The sequence below is a fragment of the Salvelinus namaycush genome, chromosome 3 (genome assembly GCF_016432855.1).
Source record: "Salvelinus namaycush isolate Seneca chromosome 3, SaNama_1.0, whole genome shotgun sequence".
In the NCBI taxonomy this organism is placed as follows: Eukaryota; Metazoa; Chordata; class Actinopteri; order Salmoniformes; family Salmonidae; genus Salvelinus; species Salvelinus namaycush.
Genome location: NC_052309.1, coordinates 82,197,429 through 82,225,352, shown reverse-complemented (window position 1 = coordinate 82,225,352; position 27,924 = coordinate 82,197,429). Strand labels below are relative to the sequence as shown.

Below are 27,924 nucleotides of genomic sequence, written 5' to 3'. Positions count from 1 at the left end.
TAACTCTAACTCTTGGTATAGTGGTTCACTAACCCTAACCCTTGGTATAGTGGTTCACTAACCGTAACCCTTGGTATAGTGGTTCACTCACCCTAACCCTTGGTATAGTGGTTCACTAACCCTAACCCTTGGTATAGTGGTTCACTAACCCTAACCCTTGGTATAGTGGTTCACTCACCCTAACCCTTGGTATAGTGGTTCACTAACCCTAACCCTTGGTATAGTGGTTCACTCACCCTAACCCTTGGTATAGTGGTTCACTAACCCTAACCCTTGGTAAAGTGGTTCACTAACCCTAACCCTTGGTAAAGTGGTTCACTCACCCTAACCCTTGGTAAAGTGGTTCACTCACCCTAACCCTTGGTATAGTGGTTCACTAACCCTAACCCTTGGTATAGTGGTTCACTAACCCTAGGTAAGGTGGTTCACTAACCCTAACCCTTGGTATAGTGGTTCACTAACCCTAACCCTTGGTAAAGTGGTTCACTAACCCTAACCCTTGGTAAAGTGGTTCACTAACCCTAACCCTTGGTAAGGTGGTTCACTAACCCTAACCCTTGGTAAGGTGGCTCACGCTTTAGGGAACAGACTGGTGAAATGACATGGAAACAGAACATGTGAAAGTCATTGAAAAAGGACAGCTGTAGCCATGTGTCATTGTGTCCCCCAACCTGCACCCCCACCCTGCCTTAATATATGGCTTGTTACCATAGAAACTCCTCTGGGTAATACTTGGGATTAGTATGTCATCTAAAAATGGCGTTGAATTGTCTCATTTAAAACCTATTAGAGATGGAGGGTCTGCAGTAAACTCTCTCCATTTCAGGTGTAAACACATAAAAACATGCAGCTGGAAAGTAATAATGAGGTTACAACGACTCTACCTGCTGTACTGAAATACATATATCACTTCAGTGATTGGATTCATATACGAGAAACACTTTCAGAGATTGTGTCCCAAATGGCAGCCTATTCCTTATTTATTGCACTACTTTTGACCAGGGTCCATATGGCTATAGTCAAAAGTAGTCCACTATACAGGGAATAGGGTACCATTTGGTACACATTCAGAGTCTTGTACACTAGTTACTTTATATCCACAGCCAGAGTGAACAGCCCACCCTGCATTCACTTAAACATAGACTTAAACCTAGACAGATACATCCCCGAGGGATAATGTTGCTTCATTACTTGTTTGGCTAAGTTAGGCCCACAGAAAAAGATGGGCATCCTTACTTCCTCTTTGCACTTCCGTGGAATTATTTGGATGATTTATTTAGTCTGTTTGTTTCTCTCTCTAAGTATTTATAGTCTACTCTAGAGCATTATTAATATTCAGTGTTGTACTGTTAGAGCAGGAAGCCAGCATCAAGGCCCTTTCTATTCTTAAAGAGTGACACTACCTAGAACTTTCAGGTATGCACCCTTACGGGGAAAAGCACATCAATTTCAAATGAACACGTGAAGTGTTCCAAAAACACGTTTTCATGTGATGACATGTGAGAACATGTAAAGCAACATGTGATAACACAAATCTACTTGTGAAATAATGTGTTTTTTTCTGTAAGGGCAGGTACAGTCAAAGCAAGGCTTCAAATAGACAGTGATGTGTCTATTTGAACACACTCCTACACACATGCCATACTAGTATAGTAATCCCTGTCAAAAGTGATACATTTAGCTGTAAATGTCAGCTAATTAAGTAACTGACTGGACTGGAGAGGATAATTATCTGAAGCAGGGCAGTTTCATTAATGGCTAGAAATGACATGCCTTGAGAATAACATTTATGTGATGTATTTCTTCAAACACATTGAATCAACATACAGTACCAGTACATAGGCTGCAACATTATAACACAGAGACTCTGTCTGGGCCGTTTCTCCAGATGACTAACTGATTCCTTCTATAACACCTGATCCAACATATCAATCATCAGCCAGCGAGGGCTTATCATCATAGTCAACTAAAACTCTGTACTGTCATTGGCTATGGCTAGGGTGGTCAACTAAAACTCTGTACTGTCATTGGCTATGGCTAGGGTGGTCAACTAAAACTCTGTACTGTCATTGGCTATGGCTAGGGTGGTCAACTAAAACTCTGTACTGTCATTGGCTATGGCTAGGGTGGTCAACTAAAACTCTGTACTATCATTGGCTATGGCTAGGGTGGTCAACTAAGATTCTGTACTATCATTGGCTATGGCTAGGGTGGTCAACTAAAACTCTGTACTATCATTGGCTATGGCTAGGGTGGTCAACTAAAACTCTGTACTATCATTGGCTATGGCTAGGGTGGTCAACTAAAACTCTGTACTATCATTGGCTATGGCTAGGGTGGTCAACTAAAACTCTGTACTATCATTGGCTATGGCTAGGGTGGTCAACTAAGATTCTGTACTATCATTGGCTATGGCTAGGGTGGTCAACTAAAACTCTGTACTATCATTGGCTATGGCTAGGGTGATCAACTAAAACGCTGTACTATCATTGGCTAAGGCTAGGGTGGTCAACTAAAACTCTGTACTATCATTGGCTATGGCTAGGGTGGTCAACTAAAACTCTGTACTATCATTGGCTATGGCTAGGGTGGGCAACTATGACTCTGTACTATCATTGGCTATGGCTAGGGTGGTCAACTAAAACGCTGTACTATCATTGGCTAAGGCTAGGGTGGTCAACTAAAACTGTACTGTCATTGGCTATGGCTAGGGTGGTCAACTAAAACTCTGTACTATCATTGGCTATGGCTAGGGTGGTCAACTAAGATTCTGTACTATCATTGGCTATGGCTAGGGTGGTCAACTAAAACGCTGTACTATTATTGGCTAAGGCTAGGGTGGTCAACTAAAACTCTGTACTATCATTGGCTATGGCTAGGGTGGTCAACTAAAACTCTGTACTATCATTGGCTATGGCTAGGGTGGTCAACTAAAACGCTGTACTATCATTGGCTATGGCTAGGGTGGTCAACTAAAACTCTGTACTATCATTGGCTATGGCTAGGGTGGTCAACTAAAACTCTGTACTATCATTGGCTATGGCTAGGGTGGTCAACTAAAACTCTGTACTATCATTGGCTAAGGCTAGGGTGGTCAACTAAAACTCTGTACTATCATTGTCCGACTGGCCAATTAGAGCCTAATTCACACTATTGGACAACACCAAGCCAAGGCGAGCTGTTACTGCGCTGGCCTGGTTACGCATCCACCATCGTTTCTGGAACCATGCAATATGGTTCGGTACGGATCTGAAGTGTGAATCAGGCTAAAGACTCTTACCTGCGAAGGGCTGCAGCGTTGCCAGCGTGCCCTGCGGTGAGTGAGGTGGTCTTCCTGAGGCCACGGATGGGGGGCATCACGCCCTCCTCGGCATGCGTTCGGGGGACAGAGCTGGCCCGGGTGGACACCAGCAGGCGCTCCGGGTGGTCCTCGCTGCGGCTTCGGCGCAGGCGGTTGCGGCTGGGGTCGCTGAAGCTCCGCCCTTTGAGCCGGCCCATCAGGCTCTGGGACACAACGTCATCGAAGCGCTCCCGGTGCTTTTTGGGGATGAAGATTCTGGCAAACATGGAATAAAAACATGAAACACTATTCTGTTACTGGCAATGGTCTTACCTACAGTCAGAGACAGCGAGGCTGCTAGACTTAGAAGAACGAGCACTGTTTCAGAGGAGAGAGAGGGAGAGAGAGAGAGAGAGAGAGAGAGAGAGAGAGAGAAGGGGAGAGAGAGAGAGAGAGAGAGAGCGCGAAGGAGAGAGAGAGAGAGATAGAGAGAGAGCGAAGGAGAGAGAGAGAGAGAGAGAGAGAGAGAGAGAGAGTGCGAAGGAGAGAGAGAGAGCGAAGGAGAGAGAGAGAGAGAGTGAGAGAGAAAGAGCGAAGGAGAGAGAGAGAGAGCGAAGGAGAGAGAGAGAGAGAGCGCGAAGGAGAGAGAGAGAGCGAAGGAGAGAGCGAGAGAGAGAGAGCGCGAAGGAGAGAGAGAGAGAGAGAGAGAGAAGGAGTGGTTCTTCCTTTTCTTTGGAATCCTGATAGCTGTCAGTGGCTCCTCCCCCTAGGGTCCAGTCCACTCTAAAGCTAGATATTTGGGGCACCACAGGCTACCAACCAGGAACCCTGTGGTGGTTCAGTAGGTGCTCCTTGGAGAACACAACAGACTATAACAGGGTGGTGAACACAGACTCAAGAGACAGACACAGAGGGTTTCAATCCAAATCCTCCAGAAGCTAGTAGACACCATCCAGTACAGCAAGCCTTGATAGAACACAGATAGCATCCAGGTTGAGAAAAGGCATCTCAGTTGATGGTGAAAAGCTTATAAATCCCATATAATGTTCTTTACAAACACATTTAGTCCAATCAGCATAAAGGAGACAGAAACAGTTAGGCTATCAGATGAGATGAGTTCTGTACGCAGCTTGGCATCCACATAACTGATGTGAAATCATCATCAGCAGCAGCTCTCTATCCATAGAATTCCCTGGGAGAGAGTTGAGCGAGGTGAGACAGCAGATAGGGGAAGAGAGGAGGTAGGTCAACAGCAGCTCTACTGAGTGATTATCTGTTGGTGGAGATGAGGATAGTGTAGTCGCTTCCCTGAGTCTCTCTCACTAGCAGCTCCAGGTGTGAACGCCCTGAAGAAGTGACAGCAGCACACAGCTACTGTACGGGAATGAGAGCAGACACAATCCCTCTGTATACCACCTCTAGAGATAAAACTCCCCCTCTATCATTCTCTCTATTTTGCTATTTCCCACTCCATCCCTGTTCTCTCTCTTGCACCCTCTCTCCCTCTCTCACATGCGCACACACACACACACACACACACACACACACACACACACACACACACACACACACACACACACACACACACACACACACACACACACACACACACACACACACACACACACACACACACACACACACACACACACACACACACACACGCACACACTCACTCACTCACTCTCTGTCTCTCTCTGTCTGTCTCTGTCTGTCTCTGTCTCTCGTAAGTATTGGATTGTTTCCATCAAATTGAGCTACAATACATTCACAGAGGAAAAACTACACAGCTGTCAAACTTCAAACACAACTGTATAAAGTTCCCTCTATAGCACAATCCCACTGTTGAGAATAGAGTGATTCAACCAAGCAGAGGAAAGACTTGTCTGTTTCCAAGTTACATTACAGTTTACATAATATGTCAATTATACAGTATATGGTCTTCCAACACAGTAATGAAGACGCAAAGATGTAGTACGACCAGTCCTTTGTAAACCTATAGTGAGTTTGTTTTAGAAGAGGAAAACTGTTGTAGTCCAAACATTGCCAATGTGGGTGCAGGAATAAAGCACGGGAGCAGCATACACTATCTTTTTGGCACTGGAATAGACATTTTGGGATATGCCTTGACCACTTACACACTATCCTTAAATAATCAACTGCCATGGTGGTTAGAGCGTCGGGCCAGTTATTCCACTGTTCCCAGGGTACCGAAGACGTGGATGTTGATTAAGGCAGCCCCCCGCACCTTTCTGATTCAGAGGGGTTGGGTTAAATGCGGATACACACATTTCAGTTGAATGCATTCAGTTGTACAAGTGTTTAGGTATCCCCCTTTCCCATGTATTTAGAATAGCGTGTATTCCGTTTTCTTGATTGCTGAGACAATAGGGTTGACACTGTCTGATATGCATTAGAGCAGGTCAATTATAGAAGGAGAAATTGGCACCTACTGTATCACACCATTATACTAGTGGATTATAATAGTCAGATAGACAATACAGACACTATAATTACATGCTTCCCAGCCACCCAGACAGCAGCCATCCATCCAGACAGCCAGCCAGCTAGTCCTGACCCCACCACCTTGCCTCCTACGCACACCCTGCCATGCAGCCGCCTGCGTGCGTGCGTGCGTGTGTGTCCCAGAGTGATTAACCAGCGAAGGGGCAGACGAGGGCGCTACAGCAGAATGTTATCCTTTGTGGAGAGCTCTCCAGTCACCTAAAGAGCAAAGCAATAGTGGAGCACAACAAACATTTAGCCAACATGGAATGCAGCCTGATTAGGATCATTGGAAATGTATTAACATAATAGCAGACTCTGTGACTGGGAGATGTGCGGCTGGTTGAGGACAGGTGTGTGTGTGTGTTTGTATGTTTGTGTGTGTGTGTGTTTGTGTGCCCCAAACTGCTCCTTAAGTATCAACACATTTAGATACACAATATGTAACACAATCAACACCAAAACGGACCCTGTCATACTCCTCCATACCTTCCACCCTGGAGAATACAGAAGGCTGGATGAGGGGTGGGATTGCTAAACATTCTTCTAAAAATGGGCACTACTTGTAGTGTTCTCCATAGTCGATCAAATTAAAACAATGGGCAGGTTGGGGGTTTTTAATTGAGGCTGTTGTACATTTTCATATTTATCCACAGTATGGAGTCATCAGTCCCTGGTTGCACCAGCAACACAGGTACAGACCACTCTCTACTGCCTCCCAGAGGAACAACCTGACACTGCAGCAGGAGAACTGAAATATGAAAAGAGGCTGAGCACTTGACGAACTTGTACCTAGCCGGTGGGGATTCCGGTGGGTACCCCCACCCAGGCAGTGGCAGTGCTAGCAACACTAGCTGCAGTAACCCATGGGGAGGGGGTCACACTCGGACATTCAGAGAGGGGGTATATTATTGTGGCCCTGGTGGCACAAAATCAAAGTCTGACTGCATGGAGATTCTTGGGAATATGGTCAATACAGGTGACCGTGTTGTGGGTGTTTAAGGGAAAAGGTGTACATTTGACCTCCATCATCTAGGACGTGACAATGGTTAATAAAATCTCTCCATTTCTGCCCATATTTTTATTTATTTTTTGCACAGTCTTGCAGGCCTTCTCATACAGCTGCAACTGTACATGCATCCGTAAATCAGGACCTTTCTTGAGTTGGGCTCTGGAATGGTGCAACTGCTGAGAATGTGAGCCTATGGTTGTGTGGGGGGAAATGGTTGAGTGTGTATGAGTGTGTGGGTGTATGTGCGTATCCCACAACTGTTGCATAGGAGTAAAAGATGTTAGGGACAATATAGGATGATTCACAATAATTGTTTGCTAATATAATAATTGCTTGCAATAATGTAGTTTTGGTAATGGCAAGACTGGTGAGAGGTAAAATCCTTTGCATACATTTCCTACATTACCACAAATAGTAATAGCTAATTATGGAAAATAAGAAACAGGATTTAAAAAATATATATACAGTTGAAGTCAGAAGTTTACATACACCTTAGCCAAATACATTTAAACTCAGTTTTTCACAATTCCTGACATTTAATCCTAGTAAAAATTCCCTCTCTTAGGTCAGTTAGGATCGCCACCTTTTGTTAAGAATGTGAAATGTCAGAATAATAGTAGAGAGAATGATATATTTCAGCTTTTATTTCTTTACTCACATTCCCAGTGGGTCAGAAGTTTACATGCACTCAATTAGTATTTGGTAGCATTGCCTTTAAATTGTTTAACTTGGGTCAAACGTTTTGGGTAGCCTTCCACAAGCTTCCCGCAATAAGTTGGGTGAATTTTGGCCCATTCCTCCTGACAGAGCTGGTGTAACTGAGTCAGGTTTGTAGGCCTCCTTGCTCGCACACGCTTTTTCAGTTCTGCCCACAAATATTCTATGGGATTGAGGTCAGGGCTTTGTGATGGCCACTCAAATACCTTGACTTTGTTGTCCTTAAGCCATTTTGCCACAACTTTGGAAGTATGCTTGGGGTCATTGTACATTTGGAAGACCCATTTGCGACCAAGTTTTAACTTCCTGACTGATGCCTTAAGATGTTGCTTCAATATATCCACATCATTTTCCTTCTTCATGATTCCATCTATTTTGTGAAGTGCACCAGTCCCTCCTGCAGCAAAGCACCCCCACAACATGATGCTGCCAACCCCGTGCTTCACAGGTTGGGAAAGTGTTCTTCGGCTTGCAAGCCTCCCCCTTTTTCCTCCAAACTCAACGATGGTCATTATGGCCAAACAGTTCTATTTTTGTTTCATCAGACCAGAGGACAATTCTCCAAAAAGTACAATCTTTGTCCCCATGTGCAGTTGCAAACCATAGTCTGGCTTTTTTATGGCTGCTCCTTGCTGAGTGGCCTTTCAGGTTATGTCGATATAGGACTCATTTTACTGTGGATATAGATACTTTTGTACCTGTTTCCTCCAGAATCTTCACAAGGTCCTTTGCTGTTGTTCTGGGATTGATTTGCACTTTTCGCACCAAAGTACGTTCATCTCTAGAAAACAGAATGCATCTCCTTCCTGAGCGGTATGACGGCTGCATGGTCCCATGGTGTTTATACTTGCGTACTATTGTTGGTACAGATGAACGTGGTACCTTCAGGCGGAGGATGAACCAGACTTGTGGAGGTCTACAATTTTTTTCTGAGGTCTTGGCTGATTTCTTTTGATTTTCCCATGATGTCAAGCAAAGAGGCACTGAGTTTGAAGGTAGGCCTTGAAATACATCCACAGATACACCTCCAATTGACTCAAATTATATTAATTAACCTATCAGAAGCTTCTAAAGCCATGACATAATTTTCTGGAATTTTCCAAGCTGTTTAAAGTCACAGTCAACTTAGTGTATGTAAACTTCTGACCCACTAGAATTGTGATACAGTGAATTATAAGTGAAATAATCTGTCTGTTTTGTATACTTCCACTGGTAAGTATGTATGTCTATATAGGTATGTGTATGTATATATGTGTATATGTATGCATATGTGTATGTATATATATAGTTAACAAAAAAAGATACAAAATACAATTTAAAAAAAGAGGCTGAGCACTACAGAGAAACTACTGATCTTGTGGACAGTATATGACCAAATTAAGTGAGATTTTAGTTCTGGGTTACATAACACAGTAATAAGCACATTGATTTCCCCAATATAATTATTCTTATTCTAATTATTTCCACAACCTATGAATAGCACAAAACTCAAAAGTACTTAGCTCTTTCTGCATCCCTGCCACAACTCTTCAGAGCCATGCACCTGAATTTAACAAGTAAACAGACTATGCCTACCATAGAGACAGAAAGAGAGGCAGAGAGAAAGGAAGAAATAGAGAGAGAGAGAAATAAGTTATTTTTATAGGCCACGTAGTGCTAGGCCTACATGCTGTAATTCCAGCTAGTCATGTCATCTATTTCAAAAGGCTAGGGTTAGGCTATGTAGGCCTTTCAGCTTTTATTGAGAGGTCACTCAAGACAAAATGGAGATTGAGAAACTTAGAAAAAAACGAAATCCAATCCACACTATAGGCCCAGGTCCAATTTTTTCTAGCACTGTCGTACCTAGACCCAACATCTTGTGCACAGGGTCTGAAACCTTTGGATAGGTGAAACAACACAGCATCAGACCTTTCTGCCCTGAACCAAAGTTAAAGGAAACTTAAATGATTCTTCCATGTTGAGTAGGGATGTAGGCCTCTGTGATGAAGGCCTCGCTATGCCCTCAATTAAAAGCAGGTCGTGTCTATCTATAACTAAAGATGGAGGAGGAGTGGATCAAGGACGCGCCACTCTCAGGGATAAATGACAACCAGAATGTGGGAAACTTATTAAGGAAGAACAATGTCAATTATCTCCTGTGAGACCCAGTTAGGAGAGATGATAAATCCGATTCACATGCCAATGTGTAGTAGGCTGTTACTGTAGCCTACCAAGGTAGAGAGAGGAGAGCTTAGACACAGCAACTATAAATGCACAAAGTAATGGGGTGCCGTATCTTGTAATACCTTTAGCATTAGCATACCTTTAGCATAACACAGTGAAAAATAGGTCAATCTACAGTCAACATTATAAGGTACAGGGAGATTTAACTATTACACATACAAGTGTTTCAATAATTGCAAACGGAATAATATCAAACTTTAATATGGACTTCAAGCAATAGAAACAGTATTGTAAGCCAAGTGCACACATTCTTAGTTGATGCTATTTTCACAATAAGGCAAAACGTTTGGACAACAGAGAAATCACAGCAACTCTCATGTCCTAGCTTTAGTAATAACAACATCAACAAATACTCGTCAACTCAGCGCTAAACAAGCTAAGAGCACAACTAAGAGGAAAGCACACAGAGCACTGTACCGAAAGTGGCGGGAGATGCTCCTATCCCTCCCCATGCCTCTTCAGGGTACCAGGAAGTTGTGAAAGAGCTCTGAACAAGAAGGTAAGTAGGCGTCTCCTCGTCCTTAACAAGAGTAATTAGTCCTCATGTGGTTTAAATAAAGAAAATAACTCTCAAGGAGAAACAGCGGGGAGAAAGACAGGAGAAGAGGAAGAAGGTGAGCTTGCTGCAGGGTAGGAAGTCAGCCGCCCAAAAAAGAGAGAGATGAAGTAAGAGAAGAATAAAAAGCGTGGCTCTCTCTCTCAAAAATCTCAAAACCTCCAAAAACATCCTCAGGACAGCGTCAGATGATACGCCTCTCTTTGTTTCACTCCTCTCCACCTCCTCTCCCTTTTCCTTGTCGACTGGGTCACCCAGGGGTGGTCATGGCAACCGCTCAATTCCAAAATGCTCATGTGTGACCAAGGCGTCACCCAAAGTGAGAATGGAAGAGACTTAGTCGTCTAGTCTCTCAGAGGACGGAGGGAGGAACGGGTGAGTAGGGAGAGAGGAGAGACGAGTCCCTTCTGAATTACAGAGGCAGGTCAGCACAGACTGTAAGATCCACTGATGAGCAAATTACGTAATGGAATGGATAGAGAAGGATTGAGGTCTATTATATGAAGCAGAGAATCACATATCAATTGCAACAACAGTTGCCAACAGCACAGCGGTGGAATCTCCCCCAGAAAACCTACTCACAGGGGACTCTTTAAACACTATACCAACTTTACCCACACTATTAGAGAGGACATGCAGCAATAAAACGTCTCTGTAACTCTCTAGTTAACGAGACGTATAAACAATGCTCCAATATTTTCTTACTTTCAACTTACTATTTGCCCACATAATGTCAAATAACTACCACATAACATTGCAGGACATACCGCACTGTACGCTCTTCTCCAAAGCTGCATCGTTTGACATGGGTGACACTTGTCACCCATATCACTATACAGTATGTTTTGCAGAACATTAAAATGTTCCAGCACTTGCTAACCCATGGGTTGTTCGTCAGTTTAAGAAGTTCTGCTGGCGACTGCGCCAGAAATTTAAGAGAGAATTTATTAAAGGAAGTAGGCTGCTTAAAAATAGAACACATCCGTGGGGAGAGATGGGTAGATTGGCTGGGACAGAGGCACAAGCTAGCTGGTCAAGTTTAGAAGAAGCTGGAGAAGACAGTGACTTCACCTTTGAATCCACAGGGCAAGTGCACACCAAGGCAGTGATAATCAAAGAGAGAAGAGGAAAGATAATGAAAGAGAGAGAGAGAGATAATAAAGTCTGTGAAAACACCCAGTGACAGATCATCTGGGTCCACCCATTATAAACAGAGAGTTAATATTGATGAGAGGGACGGAGACAGTGGTGGAGGTGTGACGCACACGCTGCTGTTCTCACATGGTAATCTATGTAGGGAGGCAGTGAAGATGTAGCCTCGTACGAACCATTCTGATCTTGCGATCTCACATTCAGTTTCGTTACACAGATACTATATGTATCCGTGTAGCGAAACCGAATGTGAGCTTGAGAGATTAGAAGGGTTCATACGAGGCTAGTGGAGATGCATATGTTAGTCAAATCTAGCCCATCACTGCCCAGCAAAGGTCAGAGGGATGAAAACAATAAAGTACAGCAAGCAACACAGGACAATCTACATTAGTCCAAATGGCAACAGCAGGAGCTGCAGGGTTTTAGACTATATTCCAGAGACTGAACCTCATCAGCAACCATTTATATCAATCAGGACCTCAATCTCCTCAAAACTGAGCAAAACTGTTTCACAACAAACTGGATGCTGTAGTACGATGCCATGTGAACTCAAACCTGTGCAAAGTACAGTTCAAAAGCACTATCATGACACAAGGCGAGACCCAGATGCAGACACAGGAGGCAGATGGTTGGAGTTTAAGTTATTTAATCATCCAAAAAGGGCAAGAGAATGATCGTGGACAGGCAAAATGTCAAAACCAGTTCAGAGTCCAGGAGGTACAGAGTGGCAGACAGGCTCGAGGTAAAGGCAGGCAGAATGGTCAGGCAGGCGGGTACAGAGTCCAGAACAGGAAAGGGTCTAAACCGGGAGGACTAGAAAAAGGAGAATAGCAAAGGCAGGAGTACGGGAAAAAACGCTGGTTGACTTGAAACATACAAGAAGAACTGGCATAGAGAGACAGGAAACACAGGGATAAATACACTGGTACAGAGAGACAGGAAACACAGGGATAAATATACTGTCACAGAGAGACAGGAAACACAGGGATAAATACACTGGTACATAGAGACAGGAAACACAGGGATAAATACACTGGCACAGAGAGACAGGAAACACAGGGATAAATACACTGGGGAAAACAAGCGACACCTGGGGGTTGGAGACAATAACAAGGACAGGTGAAACAGATCAGAGTGTGATAGTACCCCCCCCTCCCCCCCCCAGCGGCGCCTGCCTGGGTGCATACCTGGCTGACCGGGGTGTCGGCGGTGAAAATCGGCGATGAGGGCCGGGTCCAGAATGTCTTTAGCAGGGACCCACCACCTCTCCTCCGGGCCATAACCCTCCCAATCAACCTGGTACTGGAAACCCCTACCCCATGGTCGAACCCTCAGGAGGCATCTCACCGTATATGCTGTCTGGCCACCGAAGGGGTGAAGTTGAATCTGGTAAACAACAGAGCCCACCGGGTCTGCCTAAAGTTAAGGCGCTTGGCTGTGCAGAGATATTCCCGATTTTTATGGTCGGTCCAGTCCAAGAATGGCTGTTCTGCTCCTTCCAGCCAGTGCCTCCACTCTTCCAACGCCATCTTGACCACCAGGAGTTCTCGGTTGCCTACGTCGTAGTTCCTCTCTGCAGAATTGAGACGATGGGACAGGAAGGCACAGGGATGAAGCTTTTGGTCCTGGGCAGATTGCTGGGACAGGATGGCCCCAACTCCAACATCAGATGCATCCACCTCAACCACAAATTGACGCGGCGGGTCCAGATGGATGAGGATGGGTGCTGTTGTGAACCGATGCTTCAGGTCCACAAAGGCTTTGTTGACAGCAGGAGACCATTTGAACGGTACTTTGGGAGAAGTGAGGGCCGAGAGGGGGGCCACCAGGGTAATGTAACCCCAAATGAAACGGCGGTAGAAGTTTGCAAATCATAGGAAATGTTGCAACTGCACCCTGGATGTAGGTTGAGGCCAATCCACCACTGCTTTCACCTTTCCAGGATCCATCTGGACATTACCCTCAGCAATGACATATCCCAGAAAAGTGATTGTAGAGCGGTGGAACACACACTTCCGGCTTTCACGAACAGCTGGTTCTCCAGGAGGCGCTGAAGGACCTGCCTGACGTGAAGAACATGTTCTTGGGCAGACCGGGGAAAAAACAGGACGTCGTTCAAGGTAGACGAACACAAACAGTTGAGCATGTCCTGGAGCACATCGTTTACCAGAGCCTGGAAGACAGCAGGGGCGATGATAAGTCCAAACGGCATGACCTGATACTCATAATGTCCGCTGGCTGTGTTGAAGGCTGTCTTCCCCTCATCCCCTTCGCGTATCCAAACCAGGTGGTAGGCATTCCGAAGGTCCAACTTGGAAAAAAATGGTGGCCCCCTGGAGGAGTTCAAAAGCCGAGGAGAGGAGAGGTAAGGGTTAACAATTTAAAAAAATATATTGAAAACAAGCAACACCTGGAGGGGTTGGAGACAATAACAAGGACAGGTGAAACAGATCAGGGTGTGACAAGCACACATTTTAGTTGTCAACCAAACAAAATCAATCACATTTTCTTGTCCCTTTTTAAGGTAAAAATGCAATGTTATCTTCCATCTGTCTGGTTAACAACAACCAGTAAATCTTACAGAGTGCAGACAGAGTCACAAACACAGGAAAAGTACTGATTATATCACGACAAGACAGTGAACAAGACTGTGTCTACCCAGGTCTGTGTCTGCCCGGGTCTGTGTCTGCCCAGGCCTGTGTCTTCCCAGGTCTGTGTCTGCCCAGGTCTGTGTCTGCCCAGGTCTGTGCCTGCCCAGGTCTGTGTCTGCCCAGGTCTGTGTCTGCCCAGGTCTGTGCCTGCCCAGGTCTGTGCCTGCCCAGGTCTGTGTCTGCCCAGGTCTGTGTCTGCCCTGGTATGTGTCTGCCCAGGTCTGTGTCTGCCCAGGTCTGTGTCTGCCTTGGTCTGTGTCTGCCCAGGTCTGTGTCTGCCCAGGTCTATGTCTGCCCAGGTCTGTGTCTGCCCATTACAGACTGGGTCACAGCTCTCTGACAAACACCTAATGGAATAAGGGGATTATGGGCAGTGAGAGTCAGTGGCGTCATTATTCCCTAACACTTAATGTTTTTGGTCCAGCCCAAAAATGTAAAAATATGTTAGTTTCATTTCAGTCTGATATGAGTTTCCATAACTACACATCACTTGCGTCATGCAGTATAAAAACATGTAAAAAAGGTTTTACTGGCAGATTTTAATTACAAAAATAAACAATACAATATACTGCGCTAGACAGTATCAGGCACTGCAAAAAGTACCTAGAGTGACACGGAGCCTGCAGTGATTGGCCGAGATTTCTCAATGCAGTGGATCGCTCTTGTCCTTTGACCCCCCCCCCCCACAGCACCAGTTAGATGTCAATGTTGTCATGACTGTACTGTGAGGATCACAATGGGTCAGATCAGCTTGGCAATGGTTGACAATAACCAGACCTTCTCTCACCCACAGAAGAGGGGAGGAGGAAGCTGGTGGGGGTTTTGACACCTCACTCCCTGTCGTAAATTTAAGTAGAAGTAGACTTTCCTTAAAACTGGTATAAAATAAATACTGTAACTTGAAAAGTATTTACACTACAGTATGAAGTCTCCATCCTTAACGTTGTGCATTTAATATGAACAAATATGAAAGTATTTTTGTTAAGATAGGAATGTGTGTGTTCGGAGGTATGAGAGAATCTATCTCCTATAAACTGTGCATAAGTAAGTAGCCATGCCCCGAGTGAGGTCGGAGAGCGTGTCAGACTGAGGGAACAATCCCCTTTTGACGAGAGTGCATAAAAGGATTGCCCACAGAAATTAACATTAGACCAGGAAAATTGAGGCAGTAGCTACATGTTTGAAATGGTTGGAACTTTGAACCTCAACAAGAGGTGAAAAAATAAACTCACCTTCCTTTAGACCAGAGAGACGGCAAGCTGCAGCTCATGTTCATCGTGTCCAAATCCTGACTATCAACACGAAGAGGAAAACAAACTCCCCTCTCAGACAATCACTGGTACAGCTGATTAGCAGAGTCAAATATCTCGAACTCTTCAAACCATCCTCCTACTCTTGTCAAATCACCGTAGTACGCTACTCTCATCACCCCACTGGAACCATCGGCATGGCTGGCTCTTATCTTCAAATAAGCAGCTTCAGGAGCGAATGGAACAGAGTGAACTCTGTAGTTCTGTTCAGGACAACACGATGAACAAAGGCACCCATACGTAAATACATTCATGATTTCTTATTCCAAACGGGTGGCGGTTCATGTGCAAAATATATGATTACTGTGAGAATAGTTCTGAAAATGTATTGACGATAAGTGTCTTTTCCTCTCTCCTTCTCCATGTCGTTGTGTAACAGCCGTATTGTGTGTAAGTTTATTTTGTGTTATTATTTAGTTAGCTAGTAAATAAATAATGAAACCAATTTGTGTAGTACTGAATCATGAGTAAGGCTGGGTTTTTTGCAGATGCATGAGGTTACGACTGTTCAGAATGATGATATGATACGAGGTAATGATTAATAAGATGACTGTTTATCGATGTAATACCCTATGGAGTTTAATTCAGAATATGGTAACTCTTTAAACAACCTCTTCCGTGGTGCCCCAAATTCATAATGAGTCAGTCGTTAAATTATGAATTTATTCGGGTAACAATTAAACATAGTTAGTGGATTAAATAAAAAACAGTCATCAGATTAATGAAAGTAAAGTCACGACAATGTCACCACTCAGCAAAACGCCTGTTACTCAGTCAGAGTCTGTAGCATAGGACAGAGTCAATATGTATATTTGGAACTTCTTTCGAAAGAGAGGCAAAAAGAAGTAAGCAGGTTGAGCACGAGCAGGCAGCAGTGAATGATGTGGAGGGGGCAGAACAGCCAGAAAGTCAAAGTTCAGCATCAGCAGCTGAGTTAGACACAGGTTTGTGCAGGGTTGATGGTAGCTAATTAGCTAGTCTCCCTCAGCATAAGGTTTGGCTAATGCTAGTAAGCTAGCATTAGTGCTCAGCATCTTTAACGTCTTTGGGGTAGGGGGCAGCGGTTGCATTAAGGACACAGCGGTTAGAAGTGCATCTAAAATTCCACGCATAACAGTTGTATCTTTTAGCAATGTTTATTATGAGTATTCCTGTAAATTGATAAGGCTCTCTGCAAAATCAAAGGATGTTTTGGAACTTCTGAACGTAACGCGCCAATGTAAACTCAGATTTTTGGATATAAATATGAACTTTATTGTGTAACATGAAGTCCTATGAGTATCATCTGATGAAGATCATCAAAGGTTAGTGATTAATTTTATCTCTATTTCTGCTTTTTGTGACTCTTCTCTTTGGCTGGAAAAATGGCTGTGTTATTCTGTGAATAGGCACTCACCTAACATAATCGTTTGGTTTGCTTTCGTTGTAAAGCCTTTTTGAAATCGGACACTGTGGCTGGATTTACAACACGTGTATCTTTAAAATGGTGTAAAATACATGTATGTTTGAGGAATTTTAATTATAGGATTTCTGTTGTTTTGAATTTGGCGCCCTGCAGTTTCACTGGCTGTTGTGGTGGGACGCTACGGTCTCACGTACCCTAGAGAGGTTAAGTGACAGAAGAGCGCAGATGGAGCGAGAACAGAGGTGGGTTGAGCACACAGTAGACTGTATCACTTCAAGCTGCTTGTAGATTATTTATTTGCACAAATTAAAACAGGTGAAATACTGACAATGAAAACATAAAACATGGTTACAAAGAATTTGCAGGTTAGGTGAAAAAGCCACTGAAATTACTATTAAAACATTTTTTAAACCAGGACAGGAAAAGAGAGGAGGGTAGACAAGACACAGGAACATAAAATACTAAGATACAGCAACAGAAGAGGGCAGACGAGAGGCAGAGGAGGGGTGAGCACACAGTGGACTGTATCACTTAAAGTTGCTCTATGGATTCTAATTACTGCACAGCGTGCGTGCGTGCATGCATGTGTGTGTGTGTATGAGTGAGTGAGTGAGATTGGGTACTGTGGGATTCTTTAATCAGTTTGGCTCATTGGACAGGCCAGATTCTGTTTGAAGTTGTTGAGTGGTATGGAGGTTTTTGGCAATACATTGTAGATGTATTTGGTCCAGAGAAGAGAGTAGAGAGTGTTCCAGAGTAGAGACAGTAGATTTGCAATTGAGTACTGGCAGTGTCTGCTGTGGGAGGTGGGAAGGTGCAAGTTACCTGTTGCTGGACCCAAGGAAGAGTAGCTGCTGCCTTGGGTCCAGGGGATCCATAATGGGGATCCATAATAAATACAAATCTCTCAATGTTCTAATCTCTCAATGTTCATCTCAAAGTCCACCAAATGAATGCATTTAGCTGTTGAAATTCCTTTCTTTTTTTGGGCTGGGGGAGAATGCCTCCGGACACCCCTACTGGCTTTGGGCTAAGCCCCAAAGGTCTTCAAATCCTACAAAACGCCCCTGATGAGAGCAGAGAAGAGAGAAGTCTTTGGGAGTAAGATTTTGCTGTGACAGATACAAATGAGACCCAAATTACATTATCTTCTCCCATTATCACATCTGTCACATTATGTTACATTACCTCTTACCTCCCCTCCCACTGAGGGAGGGAGCAGACTAAACTCTCTCCAGTCTCCATTCAACACTGGTTATGCAATAATAATATGAGCCTTCTGTTTTTGGAGGGGGGAGAGCGAGCTAGGAATATTCCTTGATGGTGAGAGAAACTCATCGTCACTGCACACAATTTATAAGAAGGAGAAAGCAACAAACAACGCCCATTGAGAAGCCAGGACATTCATTTATTTTGACAATTGATAATACGTAAACTAGAACCCCCACCGTTGGTAGCCTACAGTAGCTATCAACTAAGTATTAGTACCATTGCGTTCTGACAAAACAGTCCTGTCTACCAACCATCAGTAGTACAGTTGTTGACAAATAGCAGCAATCTTCTAAACTCCAAACTCTATGACATTTCACCATCACAACTGGCCTCAGGGCATTATCAAGTACAGGAAGATGAGAGGAACACAAAACTAATCAAACTGGCCAAAGGCTTAGTCAAACAAACCAAATTCCTTCCCACACTATAAAAATAAATATATGTTTTATTGTCACATACACTAGACAGATACAGTGAAATGTGTTTAACAGGGTCACTAATAATAGTACAGCGCCCCTGGATCAAATTAGTGTAAAGTGCCTTGCTCAAGGGCACATAGACAGATTATTCACCTTGTCGGCTCAGGTTTTCGAACCAGCAACCTTTCGGTTACTGGCCCAATGCTCTAACCGCTAGGCTACCTGCCGCCCCTTTACTGTATCTTATGGAGTACACAACACCTGCATAACTGTCTATTTCACAACACCTGCCCAAATCACAGTACTGAAATCACTCAGATCACCAGGCGGCAGTACTCACCTGAAGCAGGTCATCAGCAGCAGCATCGCTTTCTGCAGGGTTCATAAATCCAAACCAGAGGAAGAAACTATGTGTGTGTGCGCATGTGTGTGTGTGTCCAAAGCCTGTCACTGCAGTGTGCAGATGCAGCAGATGTGAGTGTGACTTGTGTGTGCATCTCTCTACCACCAACAGCAAAGTGCCTGCAGAGAAGCTAAGAGCTGGATAAAGGGACTGAAAAAACGATCATAATCAACAATGAGATGCAGAATATGTGTGTGTGTGTATAAGTCTCTCAGACACAGAAAGTGCCTGCGCACACAAAAGTGTTCATTTTCTACTTCGCTATCAATGCTGAGAAGAAAGAAACGTGATATTCCCTGGGGACTTTGACAGTTTTCCTCTGTACCGGAGGGATAAATGGTCTGCGTACCTAAATGCCATCCTCTTACCTACATAGTGCACTAGTTTAGAGAAGAGCCTGGTCAAAAATAGTGCACCTTATAGGGAACAGGGCACCATTTGGGATGTTACCATGCAAACGAAACTGACATCTCCAGCCTGAGGAGGATTTGAAACAGACAGTCCTCACCACGAGACAGCCCACTGGTGACATCTGATCAAAGTCATTGAGCTTCGCCACATAACTGATTCTGTTCCTGCCACCATTCTGAGGAAAAAGTATGAGGAAAGCAGTTTTTCTATGAAATATTGATTGTTACGCAATTAAATTGCTCTTGTTCCTCCAATGCAGAGCGATTGTTGTTTAAGACTACCATATCGATTAATACCTCAGCCAGGGCCTGTATTTATAAAGCATCTCTGAGTAGGAGTTCTGATCTAGAATCAGGTCCCCCCTGTCCATATAATTATATTCAATACGATCTAAAAGGCTAAACTAATCCTATATCAGCACACTTACTGGTCCTGGTCCATTAAACACACTAAAGGTCTATTCGACTCTCCCCAAGCTCATTTCTGTGTAGTAGAACAGTAAAACACAAAGGGTAGACCACTTGAATATGATTAATTACAATGAACATTCAAAGCTCCCCCGTGGGTAAAATCCATTGTTCTGATCCAATGCACAGTAAGTCATCCAGGTGAGCTGAACTGAACCGATCTAAATGGACGAGATGAATTTCGTATTGCTCAAAGGATTCAGTTTTCCAGGACTGCTCCATATGTTCTCACAATAGTATGAAAACATACAAATAAAAATGTGCAACTCAATCAGGTTCCATTCAATTCAATACAACGGTATTAGTCCCCCTGAGGGCAATTAGGAATACTACACCATGTGATGAAACTAAGATTTGACCATAGATCATAAACATTATATACAGTATGTATATGGACATCATAGCATGTCACATGTCTGAGCCTTCCCTGTGAGCAACCTTGATGAAACATATCCAGTATCAAAGCACTAATCATATCACACACATACAAACACAAACTGCATCTTCAAACTCAGGTCTGGCACCAAGGCTGTTCACTCACTCTAAAATATGAATATGCTGTCCTGATTATATCAGCTTGGTAACTGAATATCTGTCCACCACTGTGTATGAGTGTGTACCAATGATACTGTCACTGTTAGTCTTTGTTGTATATTTTGCCATGGGTGGGTGGGTGTGATAAGGACGTTTGTTTGAATCTGTTGTGCTCAAATGTGTTTGTGCTTTGTGATGCTTGGAAGCTCCATAAAAACCCCATCAGGGAGAAGAGTCGCTAGTCACTATGACAGGATGTGACTCAGAGAACTATATGACTCTCAAAGAGATTGTGTGTGCGTGCATTTGTTTTTTTTTAGGGGGTGGATCAGTTTTAATATATATCTGTGTCTTCTATCAATGTAATTGTCTGCATCATTTCCAATCCACCTTATATATTTTTTTATATATATATTATCTTAAATATATACAGTACCAGTCAAAAGTTTGGACACACCAACTCATTCAACTGTTTTTCTTTATTTTTACTATTTTCTACATTGTAGAATAATAGTGAAGACATCAAAACTATGAAATAACACATATGGAATCATATATCAACCAAAAAAGTGTTTAACAAATCAAAATCTATTTTAGATTTTTCAAAGTAGCCCCCCTTTGCCTTCATGACAGCTTTGCACACTCTTGGCATTCTCTCAACCAGCTATTTGTATTTATTATGGATCCCCATTAGCTGCTGCTTTTGGCAACTCTTCCTGGGGTCCAGAAAAATTAAGGCAATTTATACAATTTTAAAAACATTACAATACATTCACAACACACTGTGTGCCCTCAGGCCACTACTCCACCACATATCTACATTACTAAATCCATGTGTATGTATAGTGTGTATGTTATCGTGTGTGTGTGTGTGTGTGTGTGCGTGTGCGTGTGTGTGTGTGTGTGTGTGCGTGTGCATGTGTGTGTGTGTGTGTGCGTGTGTCTGTACCAATGTTTGTGCTGCTTCACAGTCCCCACTGTTCCATAAGGTGTTTTTTAATCTGTTTTTAAAATCTAATTTTACTGCTTGCGTCAGTTAAAAAAGCATTCCAGGTAAAGCTGGTTGAGAGAATGCCAAAAGGATGCAAAGCTGTCATCAAGGGAAAGGGTGGCTACTTTGAAGAATCTAAAATCTAAAATAGATTTTGATTTGTTAAACACTTTATTGGTTACTACATGATTCCATATGTGTTATTTCATAGTTTTGAATGAGTTGGTGTGTCCAAACTTTTGACTGGTATATTTAAAAAAATATATATATTTTCCTTTATTATTTCCCCTAACCCTACCACCCCTCCCCTAATTTAAGTAAACTAATGGACAACACTTAGGCTTCTACTTCCAGCTCATATAGTACATACTATATACATTTTACAGACACAGTATATTTTACATGAGTTATCTTTTGTTTGTTTTTACTCCCATCCTTCAGCTACCCTCAACCCCTCCATCTCTGAACAGAATCCAATTTTGATCTATTTGCCATATATTATATTCTATTTGCCATATATTTTTCAAATGTGCTGTGATGTTTCACAAAAAGTTTTGAATCTATATACACTTTACGGGCATATTTTAGATTAGTTATCTTGTTATTTTTAGTCCCACCCTTCAGCTCCCCTCAACACCTACTCTAAACACCATCCAGTTTTGATTTCTATTTGCCATATACTTTTTTTTAATGACACCTTGAGTTGATCAAGCCCCCCCCCCCCGCTGTACATTTCGAACTGTCCTTTGTAGGGTAAGCATTAGAATAGTCTAAATCGCCTCAATATTTGCAGCCATAGATGACAATATCTCTCTAGGAGCTGATCCGTCGTCAGTATTGTGGAATCATTCTCTTTCTAACGACGCACTTAGTGAACGTGCTCTCTATGTGGTGTTCTGGGAAACGCATGTGACAACTTTGGCCGTTTTAGGAACAATGCATTGTTCAAATATTTGTAAGCTTATCGGGAAACCGGGCCCTTGTCTGACCCGACCATGACCCAATGCCACAAAGAGGCGGCATGACAGCGTGTTATAATCAGCTGATTGGTACCTGACGCTGTCAATCAGCTGCTGATGGTCCTCATTGATTAAGATGTCTGGGAGGGCTTCAGCTAAGTTCTCCACGTTCCGCTCGGCTGCGTACTGCTTCAGAACACCAAACAGCTGTTCCTTTATATCTGGCTCATCACCAAGCACCTCCTCCACCTGCAAGAAGAAGATAAACACAACTTCCTGTTGACCTCTGTGGGCTTGTGAGTGTGGAGACCTCCACAGACGGAGACACAGACAGAGACAGAGTTGGAGACGGAAACAGACACAGAGATGGAGACAGATGCAGAGACAGAGACAGAAGACAAATATGCAGGCACACACCCCTGCCACCCACACACCTTCTTGTTAAACTCCAGGGCCTTGTGTGCACGGTCCTGCCTGACACTATCCCCGCTCAGTGACACCTCCCTCATACTGTGGCTGAGGCGCTTGATTCTCCGTCTCATACTGAGCACACCCAGACGCAGTGGGCGCCCCTGTGCCACCTTGATCATGGCCGCCGCCGTTTCGTGATGCTTGACGGGGATCCCGTTGACCTCTATGACGTAGTCGCCGGCCCGGAGGCCGCTGCGGCCCGCCGGGGAGTTGGGCAGGCAGTCATCCACCAAGAGGGGGCAGTCTCCCACGATGGTGAAGCCAAAACGGCCGTCAGGGCCTGGGTTGATGTCCATCTAAGGAAGGGGAAGCAACAGTCAGATTAAAATTAGATGTGAAGTCAATAAACTGTCTATTTGATAAGTATCTGCATGGAAAGTAATGGAGATTGTTTTGAAAGTACATGTCATTTTGCCCTAGACTTATGTGTTACCCAGCTCACAGTTCCAGATCAGTAGTAGTGATCACACTGAGGCTTAAGTAACATGCAACAACACTGTCACAACCAACTCCTATCTGTCTTTAAAAAATGTCTCTAGTGAAAAACCGAGGTCAAATGTCCACTATCTGCATCACTGAAGCCTAAATGATTTCCCAACTGTTCCAGACCTGTTCTATGCGTGACACCACTCCGATGCTGGGGGGTACAGTCTTCAGAGTCTGTGCCAGGGCCACCAGGGCCTGGGTGCTGAGAGAGGACACCTCCTGGCCCTCGATGTCCACCACCTGGTCCCCAGGCTGCAGGCCCGCCAGGTAGGCACTGCTGCCCTCAATCACAGACAGGATGTAGCTGGGGCCCGCGCCCCCCAGAGTGAACCCAAACTCCTCCGGCCAGTTCTGATTGGTAGCCGGGAGGGTCAGGTCTGGAGAGTAGTCAGGATTGGGTTGGTTACTTAAGCCTGTTATACATAGCCTGGGTGCCAGTCTGTTTCTGCTGTCTTGACAACTCCTTATGGAACATGTTTGACTTGGCAATGACAGCAATGTAGTTGACAAGAGCACAAACAGATCTGGGACCAGGATACTTCTAACACAAACACTGCTATTACCAGGGTCTAGAGTCCATGCTTTTCTCAAATACTATCCCCAAATATACCAGATTATAGATCCAGTCACATGCATGCCTCCTGCTGTGATAGAATGGTAAAACCTCCTGGGTCCTTATTTGTTTTACACCAGTAGGAGGCGTGGCGGGAATTCAGGGACTATAATGAGAATCCAGGTTTCCCCAAATACACTGGTGGAGACCCAGGTAAGACCATGGTCAGACCTGCCTCTGGACCAGGGATCCAAAGCAGGGTCTGATAACCTGGGATGACCTGAACACACTGAAGACAGAGCCAGGTAAAACCAGGGTACCTTGATGTATTTGGGGCATAAGAGTGTAGATTATTTTAATAACAATGTCATGCAATGTCACAGTATGATACCATTTAAATGGAGACTCAGCGATATGAGCAGCTGTGTGAAGAACCAAAGATACTGGAGAGTGAGTGCCATGCAAGAGGCTGCACTTGTGAGCATGCACACCACAGAGCATCTGCACATGTTCACGAGAGTTTGCGTCACTCTCCTGCAACATGATAGCTGCGTGACAACAACTGCGGAGGAGATTTGCCTCTTGCTTCGCGCTCTTTGATGTTTTGGAAGTCGTCCCGATCTGCTAATGGTACATTTGTATCGCTGAGTCTACCTTTAACTACATTGTAGTCTCTTTTCACAGCTGCTTGTCTCAGAGGCGGAGACAAGTGGCAGTGAAGAGACTACTACAATGTAGCTGTACTTGACTGACCTGGGTTGAAATACTTTATCTGGGCTTGATTGAGCTTGCCTGGCACAATGGAACCAATGGAATAGTTGCAAAACTACAAACCCCACCCATCTGGAACCCCAGGCAGGCTAAACCAAACGCTAAAAGTATTTGAACCCAGATCTGGGACTTGAAACTAGTTTAAAAGTCTTACTGATATTCATTGGATTATTCATTGGAGGACAGCCCATTTGTTGACGGAAAGCATCATCTGAATGGGCGAGAGAACCAGAGACTGAAGCGTCACAAGAATGAAATGGGTTGAGAAGGTTTTTCTGCTCTTAAGGGACATCCACAATGGTCGAACACAATGGTATCACTTTTTAACAGACACTATCATACCTCCATAGTATAACGCCCCGCTTGGAGGGTTCGAGAGTGGAACATCAACTATTGGAAAAAACTTGACTTTATTATATAATAGCAATCAATGAGAAATAACACAATCAATAACGAATATACTTTTATTTTGAAGAGTGAATATAGTCAATGTTTAGAGAGATCAAATATTAGCACCACATAGTTTTGAGCCCACCTGTCCTCTCCGTCAAGAACAGGTCAAACTGAATACGTTTCCACCATATTGTTTTTACAGATCAACTTGCTTTAAGACCAGTGATCATGAAGGACAGAACAGAATGATGCTGTTTTAGACTGTTGGGACTCAGCCTATGTCTGTCATATCTTTCTGTTCTGAACTGCTGGCCCTCCCCTGGTCACTGGCCTCATTCTCATACTGCAGTCAGCGGGTGCCACTCAACACCACAAAATGGCTTCCTGTCCTCGTCTCCTCTCACTCATCTGCACTGATCTGAACAGACGCGATAGCTGAAGGCAAAGTGGCAGATCGAGGCCTATCAAAATTACTTGCTTTATCTTGTCAAGTTGTTTCAGATCAGTGCAGTTGAAGGAAAGCTGGATACAAGGGGAGGAAACGTCTTTAGATTATTGAGATGTACCCATTCATTCTCCTCACTCTGTCCTGTACCAGACTGTTAACCTCCTAACACTGGAGTCTACAGCCGCAGCCTTATTCATTTAATAGGCCATATGATGATCCTATGAGGATGAATGTTTAATGAAAAGATTAATAGGTTTCATGACTACAGCAGGCAGTTTATGCAAATTCAATGACTTAAGTGGCAATCTTTCTCTCATTATGAAGGGGTGCATGAAGACACACACACACACACACACACACACACACACACACACACACACACACACACACACACACACACACACACACACACACACACACACACACACACACACACACACACACACACACACACACACACACACACACACACACACACACACACACACTCTCTCTCTTTCTCCCTCTGTCTCTTTCTCTTTCTGTATCTCTCTCTTTCTCTCTCTTTTAGAAACGGGTGCATGAAGACACACACACACACTCTCTCTCTTTCTCCCTCTGTCTCTTTCTCTTTCTGTATCTCTATCTCTCTCTTTTAGAAACGGGTGCATGAAGACACACACACACACACACACACACACTCTCTCTCTTTCTCCCTCTGTATCTCTATCTCTCTCTCTTAGAAACGGGTGCATGAAGACACACTCACGCACACTCTTTCTCTCACTCAGTACCAATGTGTAAAGGTAGCCTATTGTATGTGGATTTCTTAAAGTGAACAAGAAATGGATGGTCAGATCAGTTTGAGACAATTCAATGGAGAAAAGCTGTCAACAGTGGCATCATTACATAGTTCTACACTGACTTTGCAGGGAAAATAAAAAAGTGATGGTGTTATGAAAATGTACGCGCCCCGGATTATCTGAATAAAAGTTCAGAACACAGTGAGAACACGTCGTTCTATATTTCACTTTGTAAGTCTCCTTGTATTGTGTCATAAAACAACAAAGTCTAAAGTAACGTGTCAAAATAAATTGGGACATCTAGACCTGTGAGAAAGTACATTGGTTAAATCAAACATTTCTTTCTCCGATGTACCAGGACACGCAACCCCACCGTCGAGATTAAATTTCCCACGGCCTTCTTCTCTCTTCTCCAAATCTGAAATACTTCTGAAGCCCGCGACCTAGATACACACAGCTTTTGTCCTTTTGTTCTCTTCTGTCTCTTCTCCTCCTCTCTTCAGAAGAGAGGGATGAAGCAGATAAGAGGAATAATGAAAAGGAATTAAAGTAAAGACTTACAGAAATCTTTGGAGGCACCGCGAGGTCCAGACTTGCTCTGGCGCAGCGAGAAGCGGCCTTTGCGGCTCAGAAAGCGCCTCATCTTGACACTAGTGGTGTCTACTGAGATGTCAAGGTTTGCGAGGACACGTCCAGTCAACAGCCCAAAGTCCCCGTCTCTGGTGCCCAGTTACGCCCTTACCCTCTCTCTGGCTCCTGTACCCAGCTCCAGCACCCCCACCAAGACCTACAACCCAAACCCTCTCAGGAGGTCACATCAGCGTACAAGTATGCTGATGTCTCCCTTTCACGGATCAAAGAACCAGAGATATGGGGCAAAAGAGGAGAAGGAGGCTGGGAGAGAGAGGAGACGGTCTGTAAGTCAGGCTCCCCATCGCAGGTAAAATCTGCCGGCCCACAGCCCTAGCTAGCTGCTATCGCAGAGCACCCATACAAAAACTGGGACACTTTGTCCTCTAATGATTATTTCGCGAGAAAAGGTAGCGCGAAGCCCCATTTTTCTATAAATACCTCTGCCTCTCTCTCTTTCTCATTCACTCTCCTCCTACCCTCTCTCGCTCTGGTTCTTTCAGATGGGGCCCTCTCTAAGGACTGAGGACTGACCCAGAAACAGTGAGGAGAGCCAGCCAGGGACACTTCTCACTGATTAGATCGTGTCAACCTCAGTGTTGAGGCACTGTAGTCTATAGGCAGTAGGCACACAATGGCTCCTCAAGGTTCATGTAGGAAACTTGAGATTGAGGGAACAGGTTAAAGGTAACACATTCCAGGTAGCATACCATCCTTACATTCCTGAGGCGAGGAAAAGGAGCAAGGCTGGTGAATGTCTATTATACCTGATGGTAACTTCCAGAACCTTGGCTGAGGATCAGCACGAGAGCAATCCTGGTTCCCTGTTAGACACTGACGTCAAGCTTGCACCTCCTCCAAACTGGCTACCTGAAAGTGAGAGACCTGTTCAATTTCAAATCACCCGTTATAGTAATCTTGTAGATCTGAAATGATAGCAATATGGTGATAGCTCCACCATGCACTGTAATAGGTTAAGTGGACCAGCCATCACATTGCTTACACATATAACCTTTCAGATCTAGTGTCTAAGAGTAGGGGTGAGGTGTCAGTTTGAAATTTGGCAGTATCCCTCAGTATGAGCCCTGAGGAAACCATTTCCTATTGGTAAGTGTTTACC

At 44.0% G+C, this 27,924-nt stretch overlaps 1 protein-coding gene across 1 annotated transcript in view; it reads right to left on the bottom strand.

Moving 5' to 3' along the window:
- The window catches only part of LOC120044074 (delphilin-like), a 23,823-nt gene extending 20,256 nt beyond the window's left edge, over nucleotides 1-3,567 (bottom strand). The window contains exon 1 of the mRNA XM_038988662.1: nucleotides 3,281-3,567. Within this exon, the coding sequence (XP_038844590.1) occupies nucleotides 3,281-3,567 (287 nt within the window). The remainder of the gene's footprint in view (nucleotides 1-3,280) is intronic.
- Between the last annotated feature and the right edge of the window lie 24,357 nt (nucleotides 3,568-27,924).